Raw genomic sequence first — 25493 nt, 5'->3', positions numbered from 1 at the left:
GAAAATCAATGTTAATATTTGGTACAGTAGCCTTTGTTTGCAATTACAGAGGTCAAACGTTTCCTGTAGTTTTTCACCAGGTTTGCACACACTGCAGGAGGGATTTTGGCCCACTCCTCCACACTGATCTTCTCTAGATCAGTCAGGTTTCTGGGCTGTCGCTGAGAAACACAGAGTTTGAGCTCCCTCCAAATATTCTCTATTGGGTTTAGGTCTGGAGACTGGCTAGGCCACGCCAGAACCTTGATATGCTTCTTACAGAGCCACTCCTTGGTTATCCTGGCTGTGTGCTTCGGTCATTGTCATGTTGGAAGAACCAAGCCTCGACCCATCTTCAATGCTCTAACTGAGGGAAGGAGGTTGTTCCCCAAAATCTCGCAATACATGGCCCCGGTCATCCTCTCCTTAATACAGTGCAGTCAGCCCTGTCCCATGTGCAGAAAAACACCCCCAAAGCATGATGCTACCACCCCCATGCTTCACAGTAGGGATGGTGTTCTTGGGATGGTACTCATCATTCTTCTTCCTCCAAACACGGTTAGTGGAATTATGACCAAAAAGTTCTATTTTGGTCTCATCTGACCACATGACTTTCTCCCATGACTCCTCTGGATCATCCAAATGGTCATTGGCAAACTTAAGACGGGCCTTGACATGTGCTGGTTTAAGCAGGGGAACCTTCCGTGCCATGCATGATTTCAAACCATGACGTCTTATTGTATTACCAACAGTAACCTTGGAAACGGTGGTCCCAGCTCTTTTCAGGTCATTGACCAGCTCCTCCCATGTAGTTCTGGGCTGATTTCTCACCTTTCTTAGGATCATTGAGACCCCACGAGGTGAGATCTTGCATGGAGCCCCAGTCCGAGGGAGATTGACAGTCATGTTTAGCTTCTTCCATTTTCTAATGATTGCTCCAACAGTGGACCTTTTTTCACCAAGCTGCTTGGCAATTTCCCGTAGCCCTTTCCAGCCTTGTGGAGGTGTACAATTTTGTCTCTAGTGTCTTTGGACAGCTCTTTGGTCTTGGCCATGTTAGTAGTTGGATTCTTACTGATTGTATGGGGTGGACAGGTGTCTTTATGCAGCTAATGACCTCAAACAGGTGCATCTAATTTAGGATAATAAATGGAGTGGAGGTGGACATTTTAAAGGCAGACTAACAGGTCTTTGAGGGTCAGAATTCTAGCTGATAGACAGGTGTTCAAATACTTATTTGCAGCTGTATCATACAAATAAATAGTTAAAAAATCATACATTGTGATTTCTGGATTTTTTTTTTTAGATTATGTCTCTCACAGTGGACATGCACCTACGATGACAATTTCAGACCCCTCCATGATTTCTAAGTGGGAGAACTTGCAAAATAGCAGGGTGTTCAAATACTTATTTTCCTCACTGTATATAAAAACACAAATCTGGGATGTAAACTGAATTTAAACAGGGTAACAAAAATGACAAGCCTCATATAAGAGTTTGATCTATATAGTTGATGTTAATTCTCTGAAGGTAAAACATCTTTCTGCAGAAGCCAGATCCTACCACAGAAAAAAAAAAAATATTATTATTATTATTTAAGTAATTTAAAATACATTTTTACTTTATTCCTCACAACTGTGACTGTATTCTCGCAATTAAATTGGTATAAACTCGCAATTGCAAGATATAAATTTAATTAAACCAACTTTATTTTTGTGCAATCATGAAATATAAAGTCATAACATAGGTCAGTGGCGTAAACTTAGTAACAAACACGTAATTGCATGACAGACTTAATTGTGAGTTTAGATCTCATAATTGTGAGATTTAAAATAATAAGTCAGCAACATAATTGCATGAAATAAAGTCACAATTGCAAGTTTAAAACTCTCAAATAAGAGAAATAAACTCACAATTCAGTTTGTACTACAACTGTGCAACCTAGTCTCATACAATGAATGTTAATATAATAAAATTTTACTAAACTGACTTTTACGTGCCGCTTTCTACATTTCACTGCAGTGGTGAAATGAACACTAGAGGTGCTGCAAAAACTGTGTTTTATTCACTTTCACACAAATCACAGGTACAATGGCTGATTTTGACTTTATAAACACTTATTTTTCACACTATTACTCACACACTGATGTTATGATATGAAAACACTTTTACTATAATGCATCATTTGAAAAACAATACATGTTAATGCTTGTACAGACCCACCTACATTTACACACTTATTCCAGAATGATTAGCTTCCATGGTGGCTCACCTGATAGAGTGTTGGACATTGAACTCAGAACACTGTGGTTAGAGCCCAGCCAAGGACACTCGAAATGCAAGTAAAAGTAAAACCAAAGTAACATAGAAGAAACACAAAATAACGTGATACATTCAGAATTTTGTTTTGTTTTTTGCAGGATGTCTGTTTTGTTCACCTCCCATTTATCTTTTAGGTTTAAGTAAAAGTTTTATGTTAGGGAAGTGCCTTTTACTCAATAAAATGTCCATCTAAAATTAACCTTACAAACCTCAGCTGCTTACAACATCATTTCACTCGCTTTTGCCCCCCAACCCCCCCCGCTGGACATCTTACAGGGAAACTGCAGCAAAACGTGAAATAAGGCACATAATGCAAAAGTGTTGCCATGGTCAAGTAGATTTCATAAGATCAGGCTGCAATTGTGAGCTTGTCATTGAGTTTATTTCACACTAGTCTGTCCTGCGTACATTTATAAATGTCTGGTTTTGTTCAGTCACAAAATCAGACGGAAGGAAACAACAACGGACATTCAGGACTGCTGAGAGGATTATTGACCAAGACCTGTATGTCTCCAGAGTGAGGAAACGTGCAGGTAGAATCACTCTGGACCCCACACACCCTGCCCACTCCCTCTTTGAACTGGTGCCCTCTGGCTGGCACTACAGAGCATTCAGCACCAGGACATCCAGGCACAAGAACAGTTTTTTACCCTCAAGCCATTTTTCTTATGAACAATTAAACTGCCTCAGGACTCCCCCATAGTGCAATAATGTAAATACATATCTCATGTACATATATCAATTAACATATTTAATTAAATAACTGTACATACCCCTAACTTGCACATATATTACCACTTGCACATGTACATACACCATTCTATGTTATATGTCCTATTGTTTTGGCAATAAAGCTTATTCTGATTCTGATGTTCACTGTTTCAATTTTCAATACACCAAAAAAAAAAAAAGAGTTTGTTTCAGGTCCTATTTTGTACCCTATTCATGGAAAGTGCTAAGTACATTTTTACATTTTATATATCGTAACCATAGAAAACTATCAGTGAATGAATTGTTATACTTTATAACAGTATTTACCCTGTGGAATACTATTAGCTTTCAGGAATTACAAACCGGAAATGGGAACTTCAGGGCTGCAGAAACTTTAAAAGTGTCTTCTGATCCATCAATTCACATCTTTGAAGACAGGAAATCCAAAGGTAATTATGTCAGTGAGCCAATGATATTTCACTGCGTCTTTCTAATCTGATCAACTCTAGCCTGTACCAGCAGGGGCCACAATCCTCAAACACACCAGCCAATCTTAAAATCTTTATTAAGAGTCTTCAAAGAGCGTAAGACACCTGGCTACTTGCTGCTCTTGGCAATACTTCCAAAGAGTGAAGGAGTGTGAAAGAGGGAGAGAAAAAGATGGGATGTGAGATGGGAGTAATACAGTAAGGAAGGAAGAGGGGGGCTCTGTGAATGTTCTGAGTCAAACAATGGGTGGATTTAATTCTGAAATAGTAGCCATGGTAAAGGATTTGGTGTACAGAGCATATTCTTGGATTCAATTGGTGTTCGAAACTTAATACAAACTTAGAGAAAAGCAAACAAATCTCTAACAGAGACAAAAGGGAGAGCTGTTTTCTGGATTACTGTGATGGAGTTTGGCTGTAATCTAGGGGATGAACCAATTGGACCCATTTAATGTACAAACACTTTGAGCTATGTACCTCCTTAAAGTCAACATTAAAACTAAACCTATTTTTCAGTACACATTCATGGTCTTATTGAGTGGTGCACATTATTCCAAAGAAACAAAATGTTAGTCTTTGCAATGATCACTATACAATTTTAATCTTAATATAATAACTTGCTCCGCTCCCAAAATGACAAGATGGATAAAATTAAGCACCGTCCTAAATGTTTCTCATCGAAAATATCCTGTTTCACTCCAAAATGTGGCACATTACATATGTAAAATGGGTTGCGAGTGAGTGATGTGTCATGTTGACTGTAATTCATGAGTCTCTTCATAAACATTACCCAAATCGTAGGGTTTATGGAACACAACGTATGTTATCATTAATGTTGTGTTGTCATTACACTAAGTAAACTGTGCCAGTTGTAATCAAAAGTCAATCTGATAGTGTATCCTTTGATATTTAATGTCAAAACAATAATTTGGGAGCTTTACTGCGTCATATAAGTTCTGGACACAAAATAACAACAACCAAAGCAAAACAAAAAACAGTCAAAACAACAATACAAAAACAAAACAACAAAAATTAAACAAAAAGAAAACAAAAACAATACTGTGGAGCAGGACGTTATCATGTGTCTGTCACTGGGGAGAGAGGAAGCGGTAAGGGCCATCACCTGGTGGTTTTTAATATTAAACACTTGTGTTTTGTTTCAGTGACGATGAAGATGGGCTATAAAAGGACACCAGAGCCACGGACCGAGGGAGAGAGTTGATTGAGCTGAAAAGACCCTTCTTTATCTGTGAAGCTGAAAAGCCTATTCTTTATGTGTGAAGCTGAAAAGCCTGTTCTTTCTTTGTGAAGCTGAAAGTGCTTGAATAAAATCCGATTTACCTGGACTGCCACCCCTCTTCCCACTTTCTTCTAGCGAGAATGTTTACACTGGTGCCGAAACCCAGGAATCAAAGGAAGAAGACTGGTCGCCATGGACACCTCACCGCTGGGCAAAGTCATCTGCAGCCTGGCTAGCATCCAGGAGACCAATCACCAAGCCCTCCTTCGCCAGGAGCGATGTTTCCAGGAGCTCCTCCAGGCCCAGGTCAAGGATTGGCAGGCTCTACAGAGCTGGCTAGCTCCAGGTGGATCGTCTGCCGTGTCCCCAGAGTCAGCAATGAAGTTGCACCTCCTCCTGATGAAGATGGGCCCTCAGGATGACCAAGAGGCGTTCCTGGGCCTCTTTGAACACTCAGCCACCGCCTCTGGCTGGCCTCAAGCCCAGTGGATCCTCCACTTGCTTCAGCTGCTTTCTGGGGAGTCCCAACTCATGGCACAACAATTGCCAGCTAAGGGTCGCCTGGACTATGTGAAACTGAAGACCGCTGTCCTGCAATGGGTGGCCCGCACCCCGAACAACATCGTCAGTGGTTCCACTCCCTTACGCTGAGTGAGGTCAGCGCACAATGCACCCGCCCCGGGTGCAGCCGGGGAGCCTGGGCCAGTCTGTTGGAGTTGCGGGGAACCGATAATGGAAGTGGGGATGTGCATCCGGATCCTTGACATGCCACAGGCCTCACCCAATCGAGCTGGGACATATTGCATACCGGTAAGGGTTAAGGGGCATACATACCAAGCCCTGGTGGATTCAGGTTGCAACCAAACCTCGATCCACTACGGCTTGGTTTATGACGGGGCTCTGAGTACAAATCACAAGGTGTTAGTAAGGTGTGTGCATGGGGATGTTCACGAATACCCGGTACTGACTACTGTTATATAATTTTGGGGAGTAAATCATATAGTGGAGGCCGTGGTTAATTCCCGCCTCACCCATCCGCTGATTTTGGGAACAAATTGGCTGGGGTTTAAAAGGTTATTAAAAGCGTTGTGTGCAGATGGGTACTGCAAGCCAAAAACACTGTGTGTAATGTGTGACGCGATGGCTGGGGAGGCGGAGCCAGGGCTGTCCGTGCCTACTCAACATCAGAATGACACAGGAGGGGAATCCTCCGGCATTCCAGCCGTTAAGGATTTCCTGGAGGGGGAGTTCCCTCTAGAGCAGTTGCGTGACAAATCACCTTTGACCAAGTGAGAGTAATCGATGGCCAGCAGCTCCAGCCTGACGTTGGCCTCACATATCCATACTTTTCAATTATTAGGGACTGGTTGTATCGAGTGATGCAAGACACTCAAACCCATACGAACACAAACCAGTTATTAGTCCCGAGGAGCCATCGGGACACACTTTTCCAGGAGGCTCACCACAAAACCTATGGCGGGTCAATTAGGACAAGAAAGAACACTGCACCGTTTAATGGCCCGTTTTTATTGGCTGGGCATTCACGGGGATGTACGCAGGTGGTGGGCGGCATGCCACGAATGTCAGTTGGTGAATCAACCAGCCACCCCAAGAGCGCTATTGCGCCCATTACCGCAAAACAAGGACCACTTCGAAATAATTGATATGGACCTCGTAAGGCCATTAGAATGGTCAACACGTGGATATCGGTTTGTGTTAGTCCTGGTGGATTACGCAATACGATATCCGGAAGCAGTGCCTCTGCGCAACATCTCAGCACACAGTGTTGCGGAGGCATTCTTCAAAATTATCTCCCGGGTGGGAATTTCGAACGAAATCCTCACCGACCAAGGCACTACGTTTATGTCACGAACGCTACCCGAACTTTATGAATTACTGGGGATTCAATCGATTCGCTTCAGCGTTTATCACCCGCAAACTAACAGGCTGGTGGAATGATTTAATCGCATCCTGAAAAACATGATTCGTAAGTTCGTACACGAGGATGCTAGAAATTGGGACAAATGGCTGGACCCCCTATTATTTGCAGTCAGGGAGGTCCGACAAGACTCAACTGGGTTTTCCCCCTTCGAGCTCCTGTATGGACATCATTCTAACGCTTGCACTGGGAGACAAAGGGTGCTTAATGTCATATGGGAGGCGTGGGTCGGAAGGACCTTCCCAGAGCATAAATGAAATTCAGTACGTCCTTGATCTTTGAGCAAAGCTACACACACTGGGGTCAGATGTCACAACAGAATTTGCTCCAAGCTCAAGAGACACAAAGCTGGCTGTATTATAGGGGTGCCCAGCAAAAGGAATTTGCACTTGGAGACAAAGTACTTGAATTACTCCCCACATCGAGCTCGAAATTACTCGGCAAGTGGCAAGGACCCTTTGAGGTTACACGGCGAGTCGGGGACCTCGATTATGAAGTTAAACAAACAGATAGAAGCGGGGCATATCAAATTTACCACCACAACCTCCATAAATTACGGAGAGAGGCGGTCCCTATTTCCATGGTGATGGTAGTTCCTGAGAGGGCGGAGCTTGGGCCAGAGGTGAAGTTCAAAGCCGATCCATTCACCCATTGTGGAGTCCACCTCTCATCGTCCCAGCTCATGGCCAGGTTGCAAAAAGAGTTTCCGGATGTGTTCTCTACATTTCCCGGTTGGACTAACCTCATACAGCACCATATTGAGAAGTGTCTAGTCGGCCATACCGCATACCCGAACACAAGAAAAAGGTGATTTGGGATGAAATAGAGGCAATGCTCAAGATGGGGGTAATTGAAGAATCGCACAGCAATTGGGGGAGCCCGGTTGTTCTTGAACCTAAGAGTGACAGGTCAGTCCGTTTCTGTGTTGATTACTGGTAAGTCAACACGGTGTCTAAATTTGAAGTACCTAATGCCCCGAATTGACGAACTGCTCGATCGGTTGGGTGCGGCTCAATTTTATTCGAAACTGGATTTAACTAAGGGATATTGGCAGATCCCCTTAACTCCATTATCCTGAGAAAAAACTGCATTTTCCACACCGTTCGGATTACACCAATTCGTCACTCTTCCGTTTAGTTTGTTCGGGGCTAAAGCCAGTTTCCAGCATCTCATGGATAAGATCCTCCGACCACACGCAGCGCATCCCACTGCCTACTTAGATGATATCATTATATACAGTAATGATTGGCAGAGGCAGCATCTGAGAGCCATGCTGAAGTGTGCAATTGGGGAGGTGGAAGTACGGTATCTGGGCTCCCACTTGGGTCATGGGCAGGTACATCACCAAATTAATAAGACCGCAGCGATAACATCCTGCCCACATCCAAAGTGGAGGTGAGGCAGTTCATGGGAATGGCTGGCAGGCTATTACAGAAGGTTTGTTCCTAATTTCTCTGACATCACCAGCCCCTTGACTGTTCTCACTAAAAAAGGAGCACCAGATCCTGTCTAGTGGATGAAGCAACAGGCTTTTACGAGAGTGAAATCTGCACTCTGTGCCGTACCTCTTTTACCTGCTTCTAACTTCTCTCTCCCCTTTATTTTACAGACGGATGCATCAGCGAGGGTGTTGGGGGCCGTGTTCTCGCAGGAGGTGGAGGGTGTGGAGCGTCCCGTGTTGTACATTAGTCGTAAGTTCACTTTGAGAGAGACTAAGTACAGCACCATCGAGAAAGAGTGTCTTGCCATCAAGTGGGCGGTACTATCCCTCCGCTACTACCTTCGGGCCTTCATCTTCCACTGGATCACGCCCCGCTTTAGTGGCTCCACCGCATGAAGGATAACAATGTGCGGATCACTCGTTGGTTCTTGGCACTTCAGCCATTAAAATTTAAGGTGGTCCACAGGCTGAGGACACAGATGGTTGTGGCTGATTTCTTCTCCAGGAATGTGGGGGGAGTTAGCAGGTCGGACGCCCTGGGGCCTGAGTTGGGTGGTGGGGGTATGTGGAGTGGGACGTGGTCATGTGTCTATCACTGGGGAGAGAGGAAGCGGTAAGGGCCATCACCAGGTGGTTGTTAATACTAAACACCTGTCTTGTTTCAGTGGCCACGAGAGCCACGGACCGGGGGAGAGAGTTGTGTGAAGCTGAAAAGCCACTTCTTTATCTGTGAAGCTGAAAAGACTGTTTTTTCTTTGTGAAGCTGAAAACTCAATAAAAGCTGATTTACATGGACTGCCACCCTGCTTCCCGCATACTTCTTGAGAGAATGTTTACAAATACAAAACAAATAAAGCAAACAAAACACAAATAATACAAAACGTTAATTTGCATCTGACACTATTTGTTGGTTTTTGGCTGATGTCACGTTCTTCTCCAATCACCTGGCTACATTCTAGTATGGAACATGTTCCAGTCAATTCGTTCCTTTGTTTCTTTTTTTATCAAACCATTTTGTTCTTGCTGAATATTGTGTTTCACTCCAAAATACATCACATTATGGAAGTAAAATAAGTCGCAATTGCTGATCATTGTTGATTTAACAGTATATCATGCAATATAATATAAGCAGGCCATACAGTTTGATTTAAAGAATGCTTTTAAATATAAATAATACAAGACAGCATCATCAACTGCTTTATAAATGTTTTCAGTGCTAACTTCCATATGTAATTATATGGAACAAATTACTATTAAAAGCACGCCAAGCTACACCATTTAAAAGATCAGTTATACCATTTTTTGTGATGCCATGATGCTGTTAAGCCTTGCCAATAAGAAAAGCCAAATTGGTCATCTTTATACAAAACACAATTTTAAAAGTGTGATTGTAGATGAGCACTCATTTTAAATGGAAATCCATCTTCAGATATATCTCTGTGTATTTCGAAAATAATCATTAGAAATTTATATTCAAGTAATATTTAAAATATAAGACATTTATATTTCAAGTAAGAGTGTTATTTTTTGTACACAGAAGTTCTAGTTTGGAGATCAGTATCTAACCAAACAATAAATGAGCACCATAAACTTTAAAAGTGTCTTTGGAAGACAAGTTTTTGACAATAGCATCTTAAATCACCACAAGACATTAAAGCCATGGTGTACCCTACAACAAAGAGGCCTGCACTTAGAGTTTCGATGTTGAGCTCCTCTACGTTTGGAAGAGTTGAACGGGACTGTGTTGACCCCCTCTGGTCCAGTTGACATATATTGGAGTCCCACTGTAAGCTGGAGAAACTGGTTATCCAGCAGGGTGCTGGGCTCAATAACCCACCAACCCTGAACTGCCCACGTCTGCTTGATCCAAGTCTGGTCATCTCAGGTTTAGACACAGGGCTACTACTAAGATGACAATGGTTAAGGTGAAGAATGGAAGCCAAGTCTTCAGAAAGCCCACACAACTGTAGAAAGAAAAAATAACAAGGCAGAGATGTATGTTAGAAAAGAAATTAAGAAAAGTTCAATGAAAATAAGTTAAAAGAATTTACATTTTGACATTTTCTGAAGAAAATGTGAGTGGTGCCTGCCAGTGCAAGACTTGCCACCATGATATTCAGGTTTTCTGAGTGGTTGCTATGCTGTTGCTAAGGTGTTCTGGGTGGTTGTTAGCGCATTGGCATGTGGTTGCTTGGATGGTATGGGTGGTTTCCAGAATGTTTCTATGGTAGTGCTCTGGGGATGTAGCACGTTGCTATGCAGTTGATTTGGTGTTCTGGGTTGTTGCCTAAGCAATGCAAAGGTTTTGTGGTCTGAGTGATTTGTCTATTGCAAAGGTGTTCTAAGTGGTTGTTAGTTCTGAGTGGTTGTTAGTGGTTGCTATGATGTTCTGGATGGTTGATAGGGCATGTCTAAGTGGGAGATAGGATGTTCTGTATATTTGTCAAGTTGTTATGCTGTTGCTATGGTGATCTATGTGGTTGTAGAGCATAGTCATGCGGTTTCTATGGTGTTCTGGGGAGTTGTTATCGTGTTGGTATGTGGTTGCTATCAGAGCATGTGAGCGAAGTGAGACTGAGCAGCAGTTATGTAAGCAACGAGCAATTGATTAAGTGAGATAATTCCGCTATGAAATTCTCTATACGAGAGCGGAAATCTTTACCAATCAAATGGTCAATCGTACAATGAAGGCATGAAAGCAGAATGCTGCACCTGCATATTAGGACACACAGATCTGCAAGATCATACATGTTTATTAGTTTTGATGCAGGGATTGTTTGTGTGTGTTTGCTGGGATCAAGGAAATATGCTTTGCCAATATACAGTTTTATCAAGCTTACATATTTAATTGAGGGTGCTCTAACATTCGCACATCTACAGAACCGGGCTTGCATCTAGCTGACAGCAACACTGACAATATTACAAAACAACAAGATACCGTACTACTTATTTCTTAATTTATTATCAAATGGTAGTGTAGCCTACTAGCTCACCTTTTTCTGCACTACCATGTTTGCACAGCACATCCTCATGCTTTCTGGCAATGTCACGCATATGATTAAGCAATCTTTGCTAACTCTCAGTCTTTACACACTCCCTTACTTAAATACTTTGCATTTATTTATGTTTTAAGGTTTTCAACTTCACTAAAACAATGCTTGACATCCATAACCTCAGGCCTATTACTTATTTTGCAGGTTCCAGCATATCACAAAGCGCATACTGTGTTGAGCAAGCAGTGCTGAGTGGCCTGAGCGAGTGGAGAGCACATTGAAATTCCACTCCGCTCGCTCAGGCCACTCAGCGCCACTTGCTCAACACAGTATGTGCTTTGTGATATGCTGGTTTAGTAAAATTATCACCAATCCGCTCACATGCTCTGGTTGCTATGATGTTCTGGATGGTTGCTGCCAGGGTTGTTGCTAAGGAGTTGCAAGGATGGTCTGGGTGGTTGCCAGGGTGTTGCTGAGGTGATCTCTGTGGTTGCTAGTGCATTGCTATTCAGTTTTTAAGTCATTGCTATGGTGTTCTAAGTGGTTGTTAGCACATTTGTATGCGGTTGCTGGGATGTTCTGGCTTCTAGGATTGTTGCTATGCTGTTGGTATGGTGATCTCAGTGGTTGCAAGTGCATTGCTGTGCAGTTGTTTGTGCGTTGCTGTGTTCTGGGTGGTTGACTAAGCATTGCTAAGGCGTTAGCAATGAGTGGTTGTTAGCTTGTTTGTATGTGGTTATGTTGTTCTGAATAGTTTCTAGGGTGTTGCTAAGTGGTTGCTGGGATGTTCTGGCTGGTTGCCAGTGTCCTTGCTATGCTGTTACTATGGTGATTTCAGCAGATGTTAGCGCATTGCTAGGGTGTTCTGGGTGGTTGTAAGCATGTTGCTATGCAGTTTCTATGGTGTTTTTGGTTGTTGCCTAAGCATTGCTAGGATGTTCTTGGGGGTTGTAAGCATGTTGCTTTGCAGTTTCTATGGTGTTCTTAGTTGTTGCCAAAGCATTGCTAAGGTGTTGTGTTCTGAGTGGTTGTAAGCACGTTGGTAGGCCTGGTTATGATCTTCTGGATGGTTGCAAGGGTCGCTGTGCTGCTATGCAGTTGTTAGGGCATTGCTAGAGTGTTCTGGTTGGTTTCCCAAGCATTGCTAATGTGTTCTGAGTAGTTCTTAGTACATTGCGATGTGGTTACTATGGTGTTCTGGGTTGTTGCCTAAGCATTGCAATGGTGTTGTGGTCTAAGTGATTGGTAGGCCTATCTGGTTGCTATGATGTTCTGGCTGGATACTAGGATTGTTGCTATGCTGTTGCTATGGTTATCTCAGTGGTTCTTAGTGCATTGCTGTGCAGCTGTTGTGTGTTGCTGTATTCTTGGTGGTTGCCTAAGCATTGCTAAGGCATTCTGAGTGGTTGTTGCACATTGGTATTTGGTTGCTATGTTGTTCTAAATGGTTACTGGGGTGATGCTAAGTGGTTGCTGGGATGTTCTGGCTGGTTGCCAGTGCTGTTGCTATGCTGTTGTTAGGGCATTGCTAGGGTGTTCTTGGTGGTTTTAAGCATGTTGGTATGTGGTTGCTAGTTGTTCTTGGTAGTTGCTTACTAGCCCAATCAGAAATACATCACCCATTTTATCGTCTACCAAGTGAAAATCGTTAAATTGATGTCACACCTCTATGTTCAACTAAATGTATGATCTTAAGGTAATGTTCATATCCATAGCCCAAATGGTATGGGACGAATTAGCATCTAAGTTTAATTCTTAGGTTTAAGGGTTTGTTCAATACATCTTTATATGGTCTCTCCCTGTCTAAGTGGTCATTACTTTGCCAGAATAAGCTGTAAATTGGAGCAGACTTTATACTGATACTCACAAGTTCTGTGTTCACACTCAATCAATATGATCTACACCAGGGATGGGCAACTAGCGGCCCGCGGGCCGTATACGTGCCATTGAATGCGGACCGTCGGACAACACTGAGGATTGATTTTTGTTAATTGAAAAAGGGATAATGTAAAGATTGCATTCTGGCTACAATATTATTACAACTATCTACCAGAAAAGGTTGCTTGTTCTTAGCAGACTTGCTGATCACTGTAGGATTTTAGCATGCAACATCTTACATTTCTTCATCATTTGTAAGGTAAATTGAGCAAAATTTTACCTCAGCTTGTAAGCGAGCTAGTGCACACAAATGTTAATATACGCAGGGTAAACCCATGCCCTTTGTTTGCCTGGATACAAAATCATCATTAAAGATTTCGATTTGATTCACCATTACAACAACACTGATCAACTGATCAGTGTTGCTGAAAGAGTCGTACAGTATGAGAGATATGTACACAATTGTTGCCAGAGCTGCTCTCCTCACAGATGTAATGGTAAAATATATTGGCATCAAAACTTTTTACAAAATCTGTGACAGCGCAAGGATCACCAAAGACATCATCTTCTGTTTCGCTCGTGCCTGCGTATAATGCAAAAGTAGTTAAAACGCCTGTGCGTTAATAAGGCCCTAATCATCAGTTCATACCTGCAGGTCCTTTTCCAATGACTGACAATCCCATTCACACAATAAACACTGATAGATGCACACTGAACATATTGTGCTAGGAGAAACATGCACTCAAACATCACTTTCAATTACACCTGGGTGCCATTGGGAGATACCAGCGAAATGCTACCACTGTGTAAGTCCCTGAGGGTCAATACACATGCACTATATTTTCAGACAGCTACCAGATTTGTGTCTGAAATATTCCCTTATTAGACTTTGAGTGGACAACTTCAGGTGTCATGACATTTTTAGCTGACACCAAAAACTGCACTGGGCCCAATTTCTCATTTCTATATTGCCGTATGTCCAGAGCTGCAGTAGAGGATTTCAAAATGGCCGTAATCTGTGACCACGCTGACACCCAAAGAAATGGATTTGATTTAATGTAAATGTTCTCTGCCCTTCAAGCTCAATACAGATGTATCACTCACATCTGAGGTTTAATACTTAGGGTTAAGTGGTTGTTCAAATCAATGTATCAATGATGTCGAAACATGGATCTTAAATGAAACAGCAGCTCATTTAGGCCAAGACCACACTGCCACAAAAATGTGTTGACAGTGTCCTGTGGACAAGCAACTCTAGTAGCCTAGATTTTTCTTTTTCACACAAGAATTTGTCTCTTTCACACATGGAATGAACATTTTTGTCAAATCTGTCCATGTTCAAAGGTCCTATGAGGTGCACCTCTATTCTATAAAAACAGACTGCATCTAAACTTAGAAGTGGTGCTCCACTTAAGATGTACTGCTTTACAGATCAAGCTTATTTTCCACCATTTTTCCAACAACTGTGTTCAATTGAAGATAGTCATAGATATTTGGAACGACATGAGGGTGATTGAATCAGCTAGACCAGCCTGAAAAATGTGTGTTTTTTACAACAGATTTTTATTGATGATTGGAGATATGTTATTTGATTGCAATTTTGACCAACAGTTTTGGAGATTTCGTCTTTCCCTATTCAAGTGAAGAGTAGCTGTAATTGTAGGACTGAAAATAGCTGCCCAGAGGCATTATGGTCTAACTTGCCTTCAAGGAAATGTGATGTGTATTCAACCAACACCAAATCATTTTTATGGGAAGAGCCCTTACAAACACATGCACAAGTTTATTTAGGTGCAACAGTGTGAGTGCACACATTAATCTCACCTGACATGTTTGCCATGAATGAGTGCAAGCAGGCAGAGATTCACCATATTCCACGAGGTGCTGTTGTCATAGTGCATCAAGTTCAGTGCCATGGCAACGTGTGAGTGACAATTGTCACAACAAAGATTGTGCTGGAGGAAGAATAATAGAGATAATTGTCAAAAAATTAAATAGCACTTTATTCGCACAAATGCTCATGAAAATAAATGTACAACACAACCTTTCAAAAGTTTGGAAATACTAGAAGTTTTTATGTTTGCGACAGAAAAAGATAATTATATTCATTGAGGATGCTTTAAATTGATTCGGAATGACAGTAAATACAGTTACAATGCTCAAAATAACTACTTCTATTTAAATACATGCTGTATTCTTCTCATGCTGTAACTTTCTGCTCATCCACGAATCCTCTACTTGCAACAATGACAGCTTTAGGGGTCTGGGTAGCTCAGCGAGTAAGGATCTGACTACCACCCCTGGAGTCACAAGTTCAAATCCAAGGCATGCTAAGTGACTCCAGCCAGGACTCCAACCTCCTTGTGGTCATGATTAGTGGTTCTCACTCTCAATGGGGCGTGTGGTAAGCTGTGCGTGGATCGCGGAGAGTAGCATGAGCCTCCACATGCTGTGAGTCTCCGCGGTATCATGCACAACGAACCACGTGATGAGACGCACGGATTGACTGTCTCAGAAGCGGAGCAAACTGGGACTTGTCCTCCGCCACCTGGATTGACGTGAGTAAACGCGCCGCCACGAGGACCTACTAAGTAGTGGGAATTGGGCATTCCAAATTGGGAGAAAAGGGGATAAAAAAAAAGTCTGTTCTAAAATCACTCAGCAAACACATCAAATGAGAATGCTGTATGGGAGAATTCACAGTTTTTGACCATATAAATGTATTTAATAACTATACAACATAAATTGTAACACTTTTTTGGAAAAAGAAACAATGAAGAAACGCACACTCATTACCATTCTCTGTTTATACTCTTCTGATGCATTGTGCACTGCTGTGTCCCAAACGTTAGATCCGCTGGCATATACTTTACTCACATCTAACATCCAGTACCTGAGAAATAGATGGAAATCATGAAAATTCTAACCCTATAATTCAATTCAATTTATTTGATAACCTCATTGGATTGTTCATTCAGAACTGACTTAGTAAACGTTCTGAATAGAAATGCCCTTAAAGGGACAGTTCACCCAAAAAATGAAAATTCTCTCATCATTTACCTTCCCAGATGTGTATGACTTTCTTTTTTCTGAAGAACACAAAGATTTTTAAAATAATATTTCAGCTCAGATGGTCCTCACAATGCAAGAAAATGATGATCAAACTTTGAAGCTCCAAAAACCACATAAATGCAGCATAAAAGTAATCAATACAACTCCAGTGGATAAATCCATATCTTCAGATGTGATCCAATTAGTTTTGGTTGAGAAATGGCAAGATGTAAAGTGAAAAAAATTAGCTATAGTTTGGTCTGTTCTCACCCAAAACCAAATTAATCGCTTCTGAAGACACACATTAAACCACTGGATTCATATGGATAACTTTTTTGTTTCTTTTAAGTGCTTTTTTGAGCTACAAAGTTCTGGTCACCATTCACTTGCATTATATGGACCTACAGAACTGAGATATTGTTCTAAAAATCTTCATTTGTGTTCTGCAGAAGAAAGAAAGTCACACACATCTGATATGTCATGAGGGTGAGAACATGATGAGAGAAAATTTATTTTTGGGTGAACTGTCCCTTTAAGATCTTTTTTAACTCACTTTGTTGGTCTTCCAAATGCCATGTTATCCTCCTGTAAGAACAGCAGAAAGAGACAGTTAAACTTTGTATCGGTGTATGTACAGTGTAAATAAAACAAGAGGAAGTCTGTTCATATTGATCCGGATGCTTCCATCAATTGGCACACTTTTTATGACTTGAATGGTGGGCTCTTAAAGGGATAGTTCATCAAAAAATGTTAACAAAGGTTTTGGTCTCAATATGGTTATTGTTAGGGATTGGGTTAGAAATATAATGATATAATTACTACTTAAATGTAAAAAAAAAAAAACTGGCAACATTGCGCCTTTCATGTCGGATTAATTCACAGACGAAAAAGAACACTGTTAAAGTTATGTTAGAGATAAGTTTAGAAGTGCATTCATGTAATTACTATGCAAATACTCAAATGTTTCATTCGTATCTCGTGTCTTGTGCTTGTGTTGAGTGACAAATATACTTCTGCATACAACTATAGTTCCAGCACAGGGGCAGTTTGGAAATTGAGAATGCAGATTTCAGCAGACAAAAAATGTGACCTCCTATTGCCAGTTTTCCCTCAAGATCACTCTGCCCCAGAGAGCTTACATACAGGATATAATTGATAATTTATATCAGATACAGAAATAGAAGCTTAAAGGTGCGCTCTGTGAATTTTGTGTTTATGTTGCGCTGACACGTAGCAGAGTACATTTACATTTATGCATTTGGTAGATGCATCACGTAAAAAAAGAAATTCTCAGACACCAAAGTCATTATAAAAATGAGCTGTTTGCAGTCAGTCATGATTCTTTTATTCCGTGAGTGAAAAGGTCTGATTACAGGGGATTGAGATAAAACTAGTAATATACGGCTGTTCATACTCTGAAAACCATAATAAATTGATTAAGTAAACTCGTTCCCTCAATTGAATTGAGTAATGTCATCTACAAAACTTGTGTAATTATGTTAACTTTACTTTGTTCATTTACAGTAGAATAACCTTTACTATTTAAGTTATGCTAACTAGATGCAAACTCCATAATTTTTATTGAATTGAATCAAATTTAGGTTATACAATAACACAGCTTAAATAATGAAGATTATAACCGATTGCAGGTAAATCATTAACCTTAAAACATATTTATTTTAACCTTTAAACTTATTTATCCACAGAAATACGTACTCGTACTTTAGATGCATATCCACAAGAAGAACAGAGATCATGTTAACAAGGTCCAACATGACCAAAGGAGACACAGATCACACTAATGGTGACAAACAACTATTTACAACAAAACAACATAAATAATACTTCAAGAGTTAAAACCTCTATGAACAACTATTCAAATGCCCCCATATGTTCCCTTTGAACAAAGAAACAATTAAATAATGTCTACAGCACAAAGCATTGTGGGTATTCCCCATAGCCTCAATTTTGTAGTCAATAGTTTGAGCTATTAACATTTAAAATCTTAAGTTTACGGATTTTTTAAGAAAAATAAGTTCAAGGAACTTCAATATTAAAGGTATAAGCCCCAAACTTGACATTCCAAGTCATGTTTAATTAAGATGACTTGATTTTTCCAGTAATGACAACATTACGGTTTACAGTGTATGATCTCAACAGGACATAATGACATAAGGATGTAGTAATTCAGATGCTTTGTCAAGGAATTCAAGGATTTTTAGAAACCCGTTTCCCTTAAAATAAAACTGCCTGTTTTCATGACTTCAAATGATATCATTGTACATATGAGACTACGTGTTTTCATCCCTGAGTGGAGTTATGTTCAGTAGATTGTGGTGCACTTAACAGTGTGCTGGCCCGTGTCACAGAAGGTCAAATAACCACATCCGCTCAAATTACCTCCCCTGCTCTCCCGAAAAATCTTCAATTTTGCTCCTGTCAGACAGGGATCTGTTCAGTAATATCCTAACCCCAATCCATATTATAATATCTTTAATATCTCGCACCTTGTCTAAATTATGAAAAAGCTCTTTTATTTGATAACAAGATAAGTATGCCTAGACAAACTCTTAATGTTGGCTTGACAAAGTCTTGAATGAAATAAAAAAAAAATGATTGAAGATTGTTTAGACCTTATAGCTTTAATACTTTGGGAGTTTAAGGAGAGAGGTTGAACGCCATGTGGTTACTAGGGTGTTCTTGGTTGTTGCTAAGGCTTTGTATGTCATAATAAAGCCTACTAAGTCAGAAGGGCTGTGTTGAGTTTGGTGGACACAGCTTTAAAGCTTTAAGAGGTATTACAGTCAAATAATTTACATGAAAGTCTACTGGATTTTCGATCTTCAGCTCTGGGAAAAGCGTTCGTTTGTGAAATATGAGAGAAAGTTGCCCTAAATGTGAACTCTGGGATACTACTGGGGATTTTTAACAAGAAGCCTCCAGAACTCTGGAATCGGCAGAGGACATGACAATTAGCATCCCACACAGGAGAAACATAGAGCTGTATCTTACATCACATGTCCTATTACAGACAGGATTCCTCCTCTGCTCAGCAACTTTGTGCACAGCTATAGATTTTCCTTTTGTAAATAACAGGATGTGCTTGTCAGGGTCACTGAGGAAGGGGGTGGCAAGTATTGACCTTTCTTGTGGTTTCCAGTGGGACCTCAAATGATGCTTATGAACGGAATTTATAGGAATAGTTACAGAGAACTTTATCCAGTGGCACTTTCTTCTTTGAAAACAGACAAACATTGATAGGCTTTTAGATGTCAAAATAAGGTCATCTTGAATTCAAACTATGGCCTGTGCCCTTCCACATGGTTCAATCCAGCCCGTAGGTAATTTATAACATGTCTCTGTCATCATGCAGTAACAAGCAACTTCAAGCTGTTAACAAGCTCAGTGTTGCCAGATTTCATGAGATTCAATATATATCAAATCAGTGGTTTAAACTTGCACAATTTGCACAATGTAACACTCAATTTGTCTAATCTAGCAACCTTGAGCGTACATTTGCTCTTTCCAGGTGCCAATAAACATGGTTTATGTTGATATAGATTAGACTTGCCACAATATCATAATTTTCACACTGGTGAGATGTTCACGTTCAAACCGAGTAACACCGGTTTTACTACTGGTTGGACACTAAATGGTACTATTGGGTAATTTTCGTTAAGCAATAGCCTACACAATAATGCAAGGCAGCTTGATTTCAAACATTGAACTTTATTTTTTATTTATATTAACTTAAAATTCTAATGAAACTGAAAAAAAAATTATTATATGTGTTTTGTTCAACTTTTTAAAGATGGCTTTACAACAGTTGTGAAGGGCAATATCTCTTTGGCAATGAACCTACTCATCTGTGCATTCTCTACCAGTCGGGTATTCCGTTGTCCGGGCAAATACATAATTTATTGTGGGTTGTTGCGGATTTAATGTTGGTGTTTTATTACTTTTCATTTAATTCATTCTTGATATCTAACAAACATGTGGAATCAGTTTCCTTTTCCATTAATATCATGAAATGTATATTGTGATAAATATCAATATCGAATGGTGTGAGAAAATTATCGCAATCATATTTTTGGGCGAAGAAGATACAAGAACAATTCTAAGCTAAACAAATAATCTGAGCGACCATAGTGACATGAACTAAAGTGCTAGTGCCTAAATTTCAGCAAACAGCAAAGACCTTTTTTGGTGGTTACATACTCACTGAGACAAAGTATGGACCTGCAAAATCACAGATCACTCCAGTGGATGTACAGATGCCCATGTGGCCAATGAATGGAAACAACCATCTGAAAGAGTAACAGAAAAACTCAAATTAAAGACCCCATAAAAAGGATTGACAAATGCATATTTCTTTCGTCTTTTGAAGTAGTTCCTATTGAACAGAAAGTTGGGATGTGACCTATCGAAATACCCTTCATATTACATTGTTGCCTGCAAAACCCCTAGTCGTGTTTCACTCTGTCGGGGAAAATTTTGTGAAAATGACCAGCCTACAGTATAATAAATAAATGCACACACACTTTTTTTTTTGAAAGGACAGCTAATGAGCATGAGGCTTTATCCTGGAGAGCGCCCTTTTCAATATCATACACCTGGACAAAATCCAGCTTCCCTGCCAATTCATATTCATGCTATTTTGCCTTTGGAATTCCAGCAACACCAAACCTAAGGACAACCAGATAAGGAAGTGGATTAGACATGAGACCAAAACTCTTGTCAACGTGATTAAAAAAGTATTATCAAGAGAGCGGTTGTAATATGACTAACAGCAGAACTCAACAATAAGAATGGCCTGTTGGTCTGGGACCAGCGTGAATTTCGGGCCAGTTGAGTTAAAAAACATGATTTGTTTTGAAAAAAAAAAAAAACTGAAAAATAAGTATATATATATATATATATAGTGACTTAGGTGAGCTAGGTGGGGCCAGTGAAATGTTGGCAGTAAAAATCTAACCTACTAACCCAAATGGGCAAGCATAAAAGTCCTTATTGTTTATAGCACTGTCAACTGAAAAATATCCAGAATAAAAAAGCACCAGCTGAAGTGGAGTAGGGCACACGCTGGCACCCCACAGATGCTCCAGTCCATGTGCATATTTGTCACTGAATGTCCTAGAGAGCAAGCTATTGACCCAAATACAGTAGAAGAACAAAACATGGGGCAAGGGACCAGACAGAGCAGGGATAAGGGTAAAATCTCCCACACTGTGATAATCTACAGTAGAAGACACCAGAAAGCTGTTTTAAGGTCACCTCTAATCAGTTTCAATCTGTGTGAAACGTGATTATCAGAAGGGGTTTGGTTTCTGATCCCCAGATGAGAACACTTGGCTCAAACTCGACTCAAAGTCCAAGAAAAAGCTGTTGTGTTTGCAATTGCTGGTCATAAAATGATCATGCAAGTTATAGAATTACTGCATTTCCAAATGGTGTCCAGACCAATCAACAACTTTACTTTTAATAAAAATAAATGACTTGACATGAACCAAAAAGTCCCAAAAACAAACATGGTACTGAGTATTTTGCAGTACAATATAAATATCATTGTACATGAATATGGTAATAATTTAGTACCATGATACAGTTGAAGTAAGATGTTTACATACACCTTAGCTAAATACATTTAAACTCAGTTTTTCACAATTCCTGACATTTAATCATAGAAAACATTCCCTGTCTTAGGTCAGTTAGGATCACTACTTTATTTTAAGAATGTGAAATGTCTATTCAATTTAAGATTTTTGATTCTATGATTTTATTAGATTGTATAGGCTTGGTCTTAAAGACACACCCACCTGCTAGCGATGCCAATTAGAAGATGGGGACACAACCCATGTTTTTTGTAGGTGTGTTAACATCCAAGAATTTTGGTTGAAGGTTCAGAGTTTTATGTGTGACGTATTGGGCACTCAAATTTAATTTTGCCCCAGACTCTGTATTTTAGGCGATGGGGTGGTCATTAATATAGGGGATAAATATATAAAAAATTGGGTCCTAGCCAGTGTTATAATTGGCAGACAGGTCATTCTTAGGGGATGGAAGTCGGCTGGAGCACCCTCATTTCAAGAGTGGCACACAGAGATGTGCAGGGTAGCATTTGAAGATATGTCAGATAGAATGCTAGGCAACCTGGAGTTATTTAATAAAAAATGGGCAGCTATTTATCCTTTTTGGAAGGCTCTTGGGGAAGGGCAGCGGAGAGAGTTCTATAGTTTTAAATGTGAACATGATTTTTTGTTGAAATTGTCAATTGTATCCTTTTATTATTTTCTCATTTTCTTTCTTTATTTGTTGATTGTTATATTTTTATTGTCTCAAAAAAAAATGTGTTTATATTTTAAGTGTAAAAGGCTTTGACCACAGTGACATTTGTTGAGGGTTACAGTGGTGTTGGGGATTGGGAGGAAGATAGGAAGTTAATGGGGGTGTAAAAGGGATGATAGTTGATTCAGTTAATTTATATAGTTTTATTTTGCATTCTGTATAAGAATCAAATAAAAATGCGTAAATATGAAGAAAAAAAAAAGAGTGCGAAATGTCAGAATAATAGTAGAGAGAATGATTTATACCAGCTTGTATTTCTTTAATCACATTCCCATTGGGTCAGAAGTTTACATGCACTTTGTTAGCATTTGGTAGCATTGTCTTTGTTTAACTTGTGTCAAATGTTTTGGGTATCCTTCCACAAGCTTCTCACAATAAGTTGCTGGAATTTTGGCCCATTCCTCCAGACAGAACCGGTGTAACGGAGTCAGTTTTGTAGTCCTCCTTGGTCAAAAATGCTTTTTCATAATTTTTGATCAGATTGAGGTCAGGGCTTTGTGATGGCCTCTCCAATACCTTGATTTAGTTGAGCTTTACCAATTTTGCCACAACTTTGGAGGTATGCTTTGGGTCCATTCGGAAGATCCATTTGAGACAGCTTCCTGGCTGATGTCTTGAGATTTTGCTTCAATATATCCACATAATTTGTCTTCCTAATGATGCCATCTATTTTAGGAAGTGCACCAGTTCTTCCTGCAGCAAAGCACCCCCACAACATGATGCTGCCTCCCCCATGCTTCATGGTTGGGATGGAGTTCTTCGGTTTGCAAGCCTCACCCTTTTTCCTCCAAACATAATGATGGTCATTATGGCCAAAAAGTTACATTTTTGTTTCATTAGATCAGAGGACATTTCTCCAAAAAGTAAGATCTTTGTCCCCATGTGCACTTGCAAACTGTAGTCTGTCTTTTTTAATGGTGGTTTTGGAGCAGTAGCATCTTGCTTGCTAAGCAGTCTTTCAGGTTATGTCGATATAGAACTTGTTTTAATGTGGATATAGATACTTGTCTACCTGTTTCCTCCAGCACCTTCACAAGGTCCTTTGCTATTGTTCTGGGATTGATTTGCACTTTTCGCACCAAACTACTTTCACCTCTAGGAGACAGAATGTGTCTCCTTCTTGAGTGGTATGATGGCTGCTTGGTACCATGGTGTTTATACTTGTGTACTATTGTTTGTACAGATGAATGTGGTACCTTCTTGTGGAGGTCCACAATTTGTTTTCTGAGGTCTTGTCTGATTTATTTTTATTTTCCCATGATGTCAAGCAAAGAGGCACTGTGTTTGAAGGTAGGCCTTAAAATACATCCACAGGTACACCTCCTATTGACTCCAATTAGCCTATCAGAAGCTAATTGGCAAATTGCCTAAAGGCTTGACATTATTTTCTGGAATTTTCCAAGCTGCTTGAAGGAACAGCTAACTTAGTGTATGTAAACTTCTGACACACTGAATTGTGTCAATTAAAAGTTAAACAATCTGTCTTTAAACTATTGTTGGAAAAATTACTTGTGTGAGGCACAAAGTAGATGGATAACATTTGGGTTTAAACTCGCGTTTGCGCGAGAAACGCAAACCCGCGAATATTCCCCCTTCTCTTCCGGAAAAGGACAGGATGGTGGGGCTTCTACGACAACTTATCTTTCCACCATCAACCATGGCCAATATCACAACGATTGCTGCTCTGTATCTGTTGTGGAATTCCTAGATACGTTGAGTCATACAATTCCAGGTGCCCACACACACCGCTACAACCATTTTCTCATCCATTTTTCCTGCTACTACATAATTTTTCCTGCTACTACATCAATAATTTCAATGCTGATAGGCTTTCGGGACAACGCGTAATGCGGATTTCTTGCTCGAGTTAAAAAAATTAAACCCGCGTGAATAAAGCGATTTTGCATCTTTGCATTGACTTTGTATGTAATCGCGCCTCGCAAAACGCTCAATTCGCGTTGTATATGAACGCACTATTAGGCAAGAAGTCAATGACGTTGCAAGTGTGCAATTTGAGAACTACAGATGAGGGGAAAGATTTTCAGCAAATATAACTTACATTTCTGTCAATTGTTCACACATAGGCTACCTATCCAGTAGATTTATAATACATGGAATATAGTGTATGAGTCATTCTGACTAATTTCATTATACTTTTATGGTGCTTTTAAAGCTCGACAATCCCAGTCCCCATTCACTTTCATTCTGGGAAAAAGAGCAGCAAAATTCTGCAAACAGTGTTTTGTGTTTCACAGGAGAAAGAAAGTACTATGGGTTTGCAATGACATGAGGGTGAGAAAATGATGTCAGAATATTCATTTTTGGGTGAATTATCAGTTTAAACACAGCGGTTGTGCTTTTCTTACAGCCAAGCAGTCAAAGTTTAAAACTTTATCTGCACCGCTGTAAAACGCGACGCGATTGTCTAAAATGATCCCAAATAAACAAAGTGCTCGACACGTCAAGCGCTGGGTGACGCAACGCATCTCTCTCTTGCACTGTATACGGCGTAATGCATCCATCGCATAGACACAACCCGCTTTTGTACGGGAATGTACCGCTTTCACAACATTAACACGAAGCAAAAGCAACACTAGATGCGAGGATCACTCACGATAACACCGGGATTGGCGTCCAAACGATACAGTAGGGATAGCGGCTTATGCTCGGGTCTATCCTCTCAAACGCAATGTTATAATTCTTCATAGAGTCTATTTCCACAGCATCCGCCATCACCAGCTGTGAAAGATGAACTTCATTCGTTCCGCTTCCTGGAAGCTGCAGCGCGCCGTCGACAGGAGCGGCGCGTTTCCGGGGTCGTTCAGAGATTGCAGAACACACACACACACACACACACATACACTCACATATTTAGTTTCAGACACTGCATTGACAAAATCAAGCGATGCTATAAACACACTGAACGTGTTTTTAATCAAATAATATATATATAGATATATATATCTATATATATATATATTTTTTTTTTTTATTTTTTATTATTATTTATAAAAAAAAAAAAACATTTAAATGACAAGATATGCAAAATGATGTAAATATGGAAGTATAATGACACTGATCTCGTATTTTTTTTTAAACATGTACC

At 40.1% G+C, this 25493-nt stretch overlaps 2 protein-coding genes across 2 annotated transcripts in view; one reads left to right on the top strand and one right to left on the bottom strand.

The window, feature by feature from the left end:
- The window catches only part of LOC127650070 (syntaxin-12-like), a 232927-nt gene that overhangs the window by 94028 nt on the left and 113406 nt on the right, over nt 1–25493 (top strand). The gene's annotated exons all lie outside the window — the stretch shown is intronic.
- On the bottom strand, nt 2035–25140 carry LOC127650071 (transmembrane protein 222-like). Its single transcript, XM_052135267.1, has 6 exons — nt 25002–25140; nt 20265–20349; nt 16596–16627; nt 15788–15884; nt 14816–14946; nt 2035–10084 (listed from the first exon to the last, which is right to left on the bottom strand). The coding sequence occupies exons 1-6, from the start codon at nt 25118–25120 to the stop codon at nt 9997–9999; spliced, it is 552 nt and encodes a 183-aa protein (XP_051991227.1). The 5' UTR covers nt 25121–25140; the 3' UTR covers nt 2035–9996.

The sequence above is a fragment of the Xyrauchen texanus genome, chromosome 10 (genome assembly GCF_025860055.1).
Source record: "Xyrauchen texanus isolate HMW12.3.18 chromosome 10, RBS_HiC_50CHRs, whole genome shotgun sequence".
NCBI lineage: Eukaryota > Metazoa > Chordata > Actinopteri > Cypriniformes > Catostomidae > Xyrauchen > Xyrauchen texanus.
The sequence above is the reverse complement of the archived record's forward strand: the minus strand, read 5'-3'. Positions and strand labels throughout refer to the sequence as shown.

What these genes read in the sequence shown, in the direction of transcription:
- LOC127650071 (XM_052135267.1), bottom strand. Translation starts at nt 25,120, where the DNA reads ATGGCGGATGCTGTGGAAATAGACTCTATGAAGAATTATAACATTGCG. An exon ending in ACGCCAATCCCGGTGTTATC is followed by an intron (nt 20,350 to 25,001) that starts GTGAGTGATCCT and finishes TTACTCTTTCAG; the next exon opens with ATGGTTGTTTCCATTCATTG. An exon ending in GCATTTGGAAGACCAACAAA is followed by an intron (nt 15,885 to 16,595) that starts GTGAGTTAAAAA and finishes TCTATTTCTCAG; the next exon opens with GTACTGGATGTTAGATGTGA.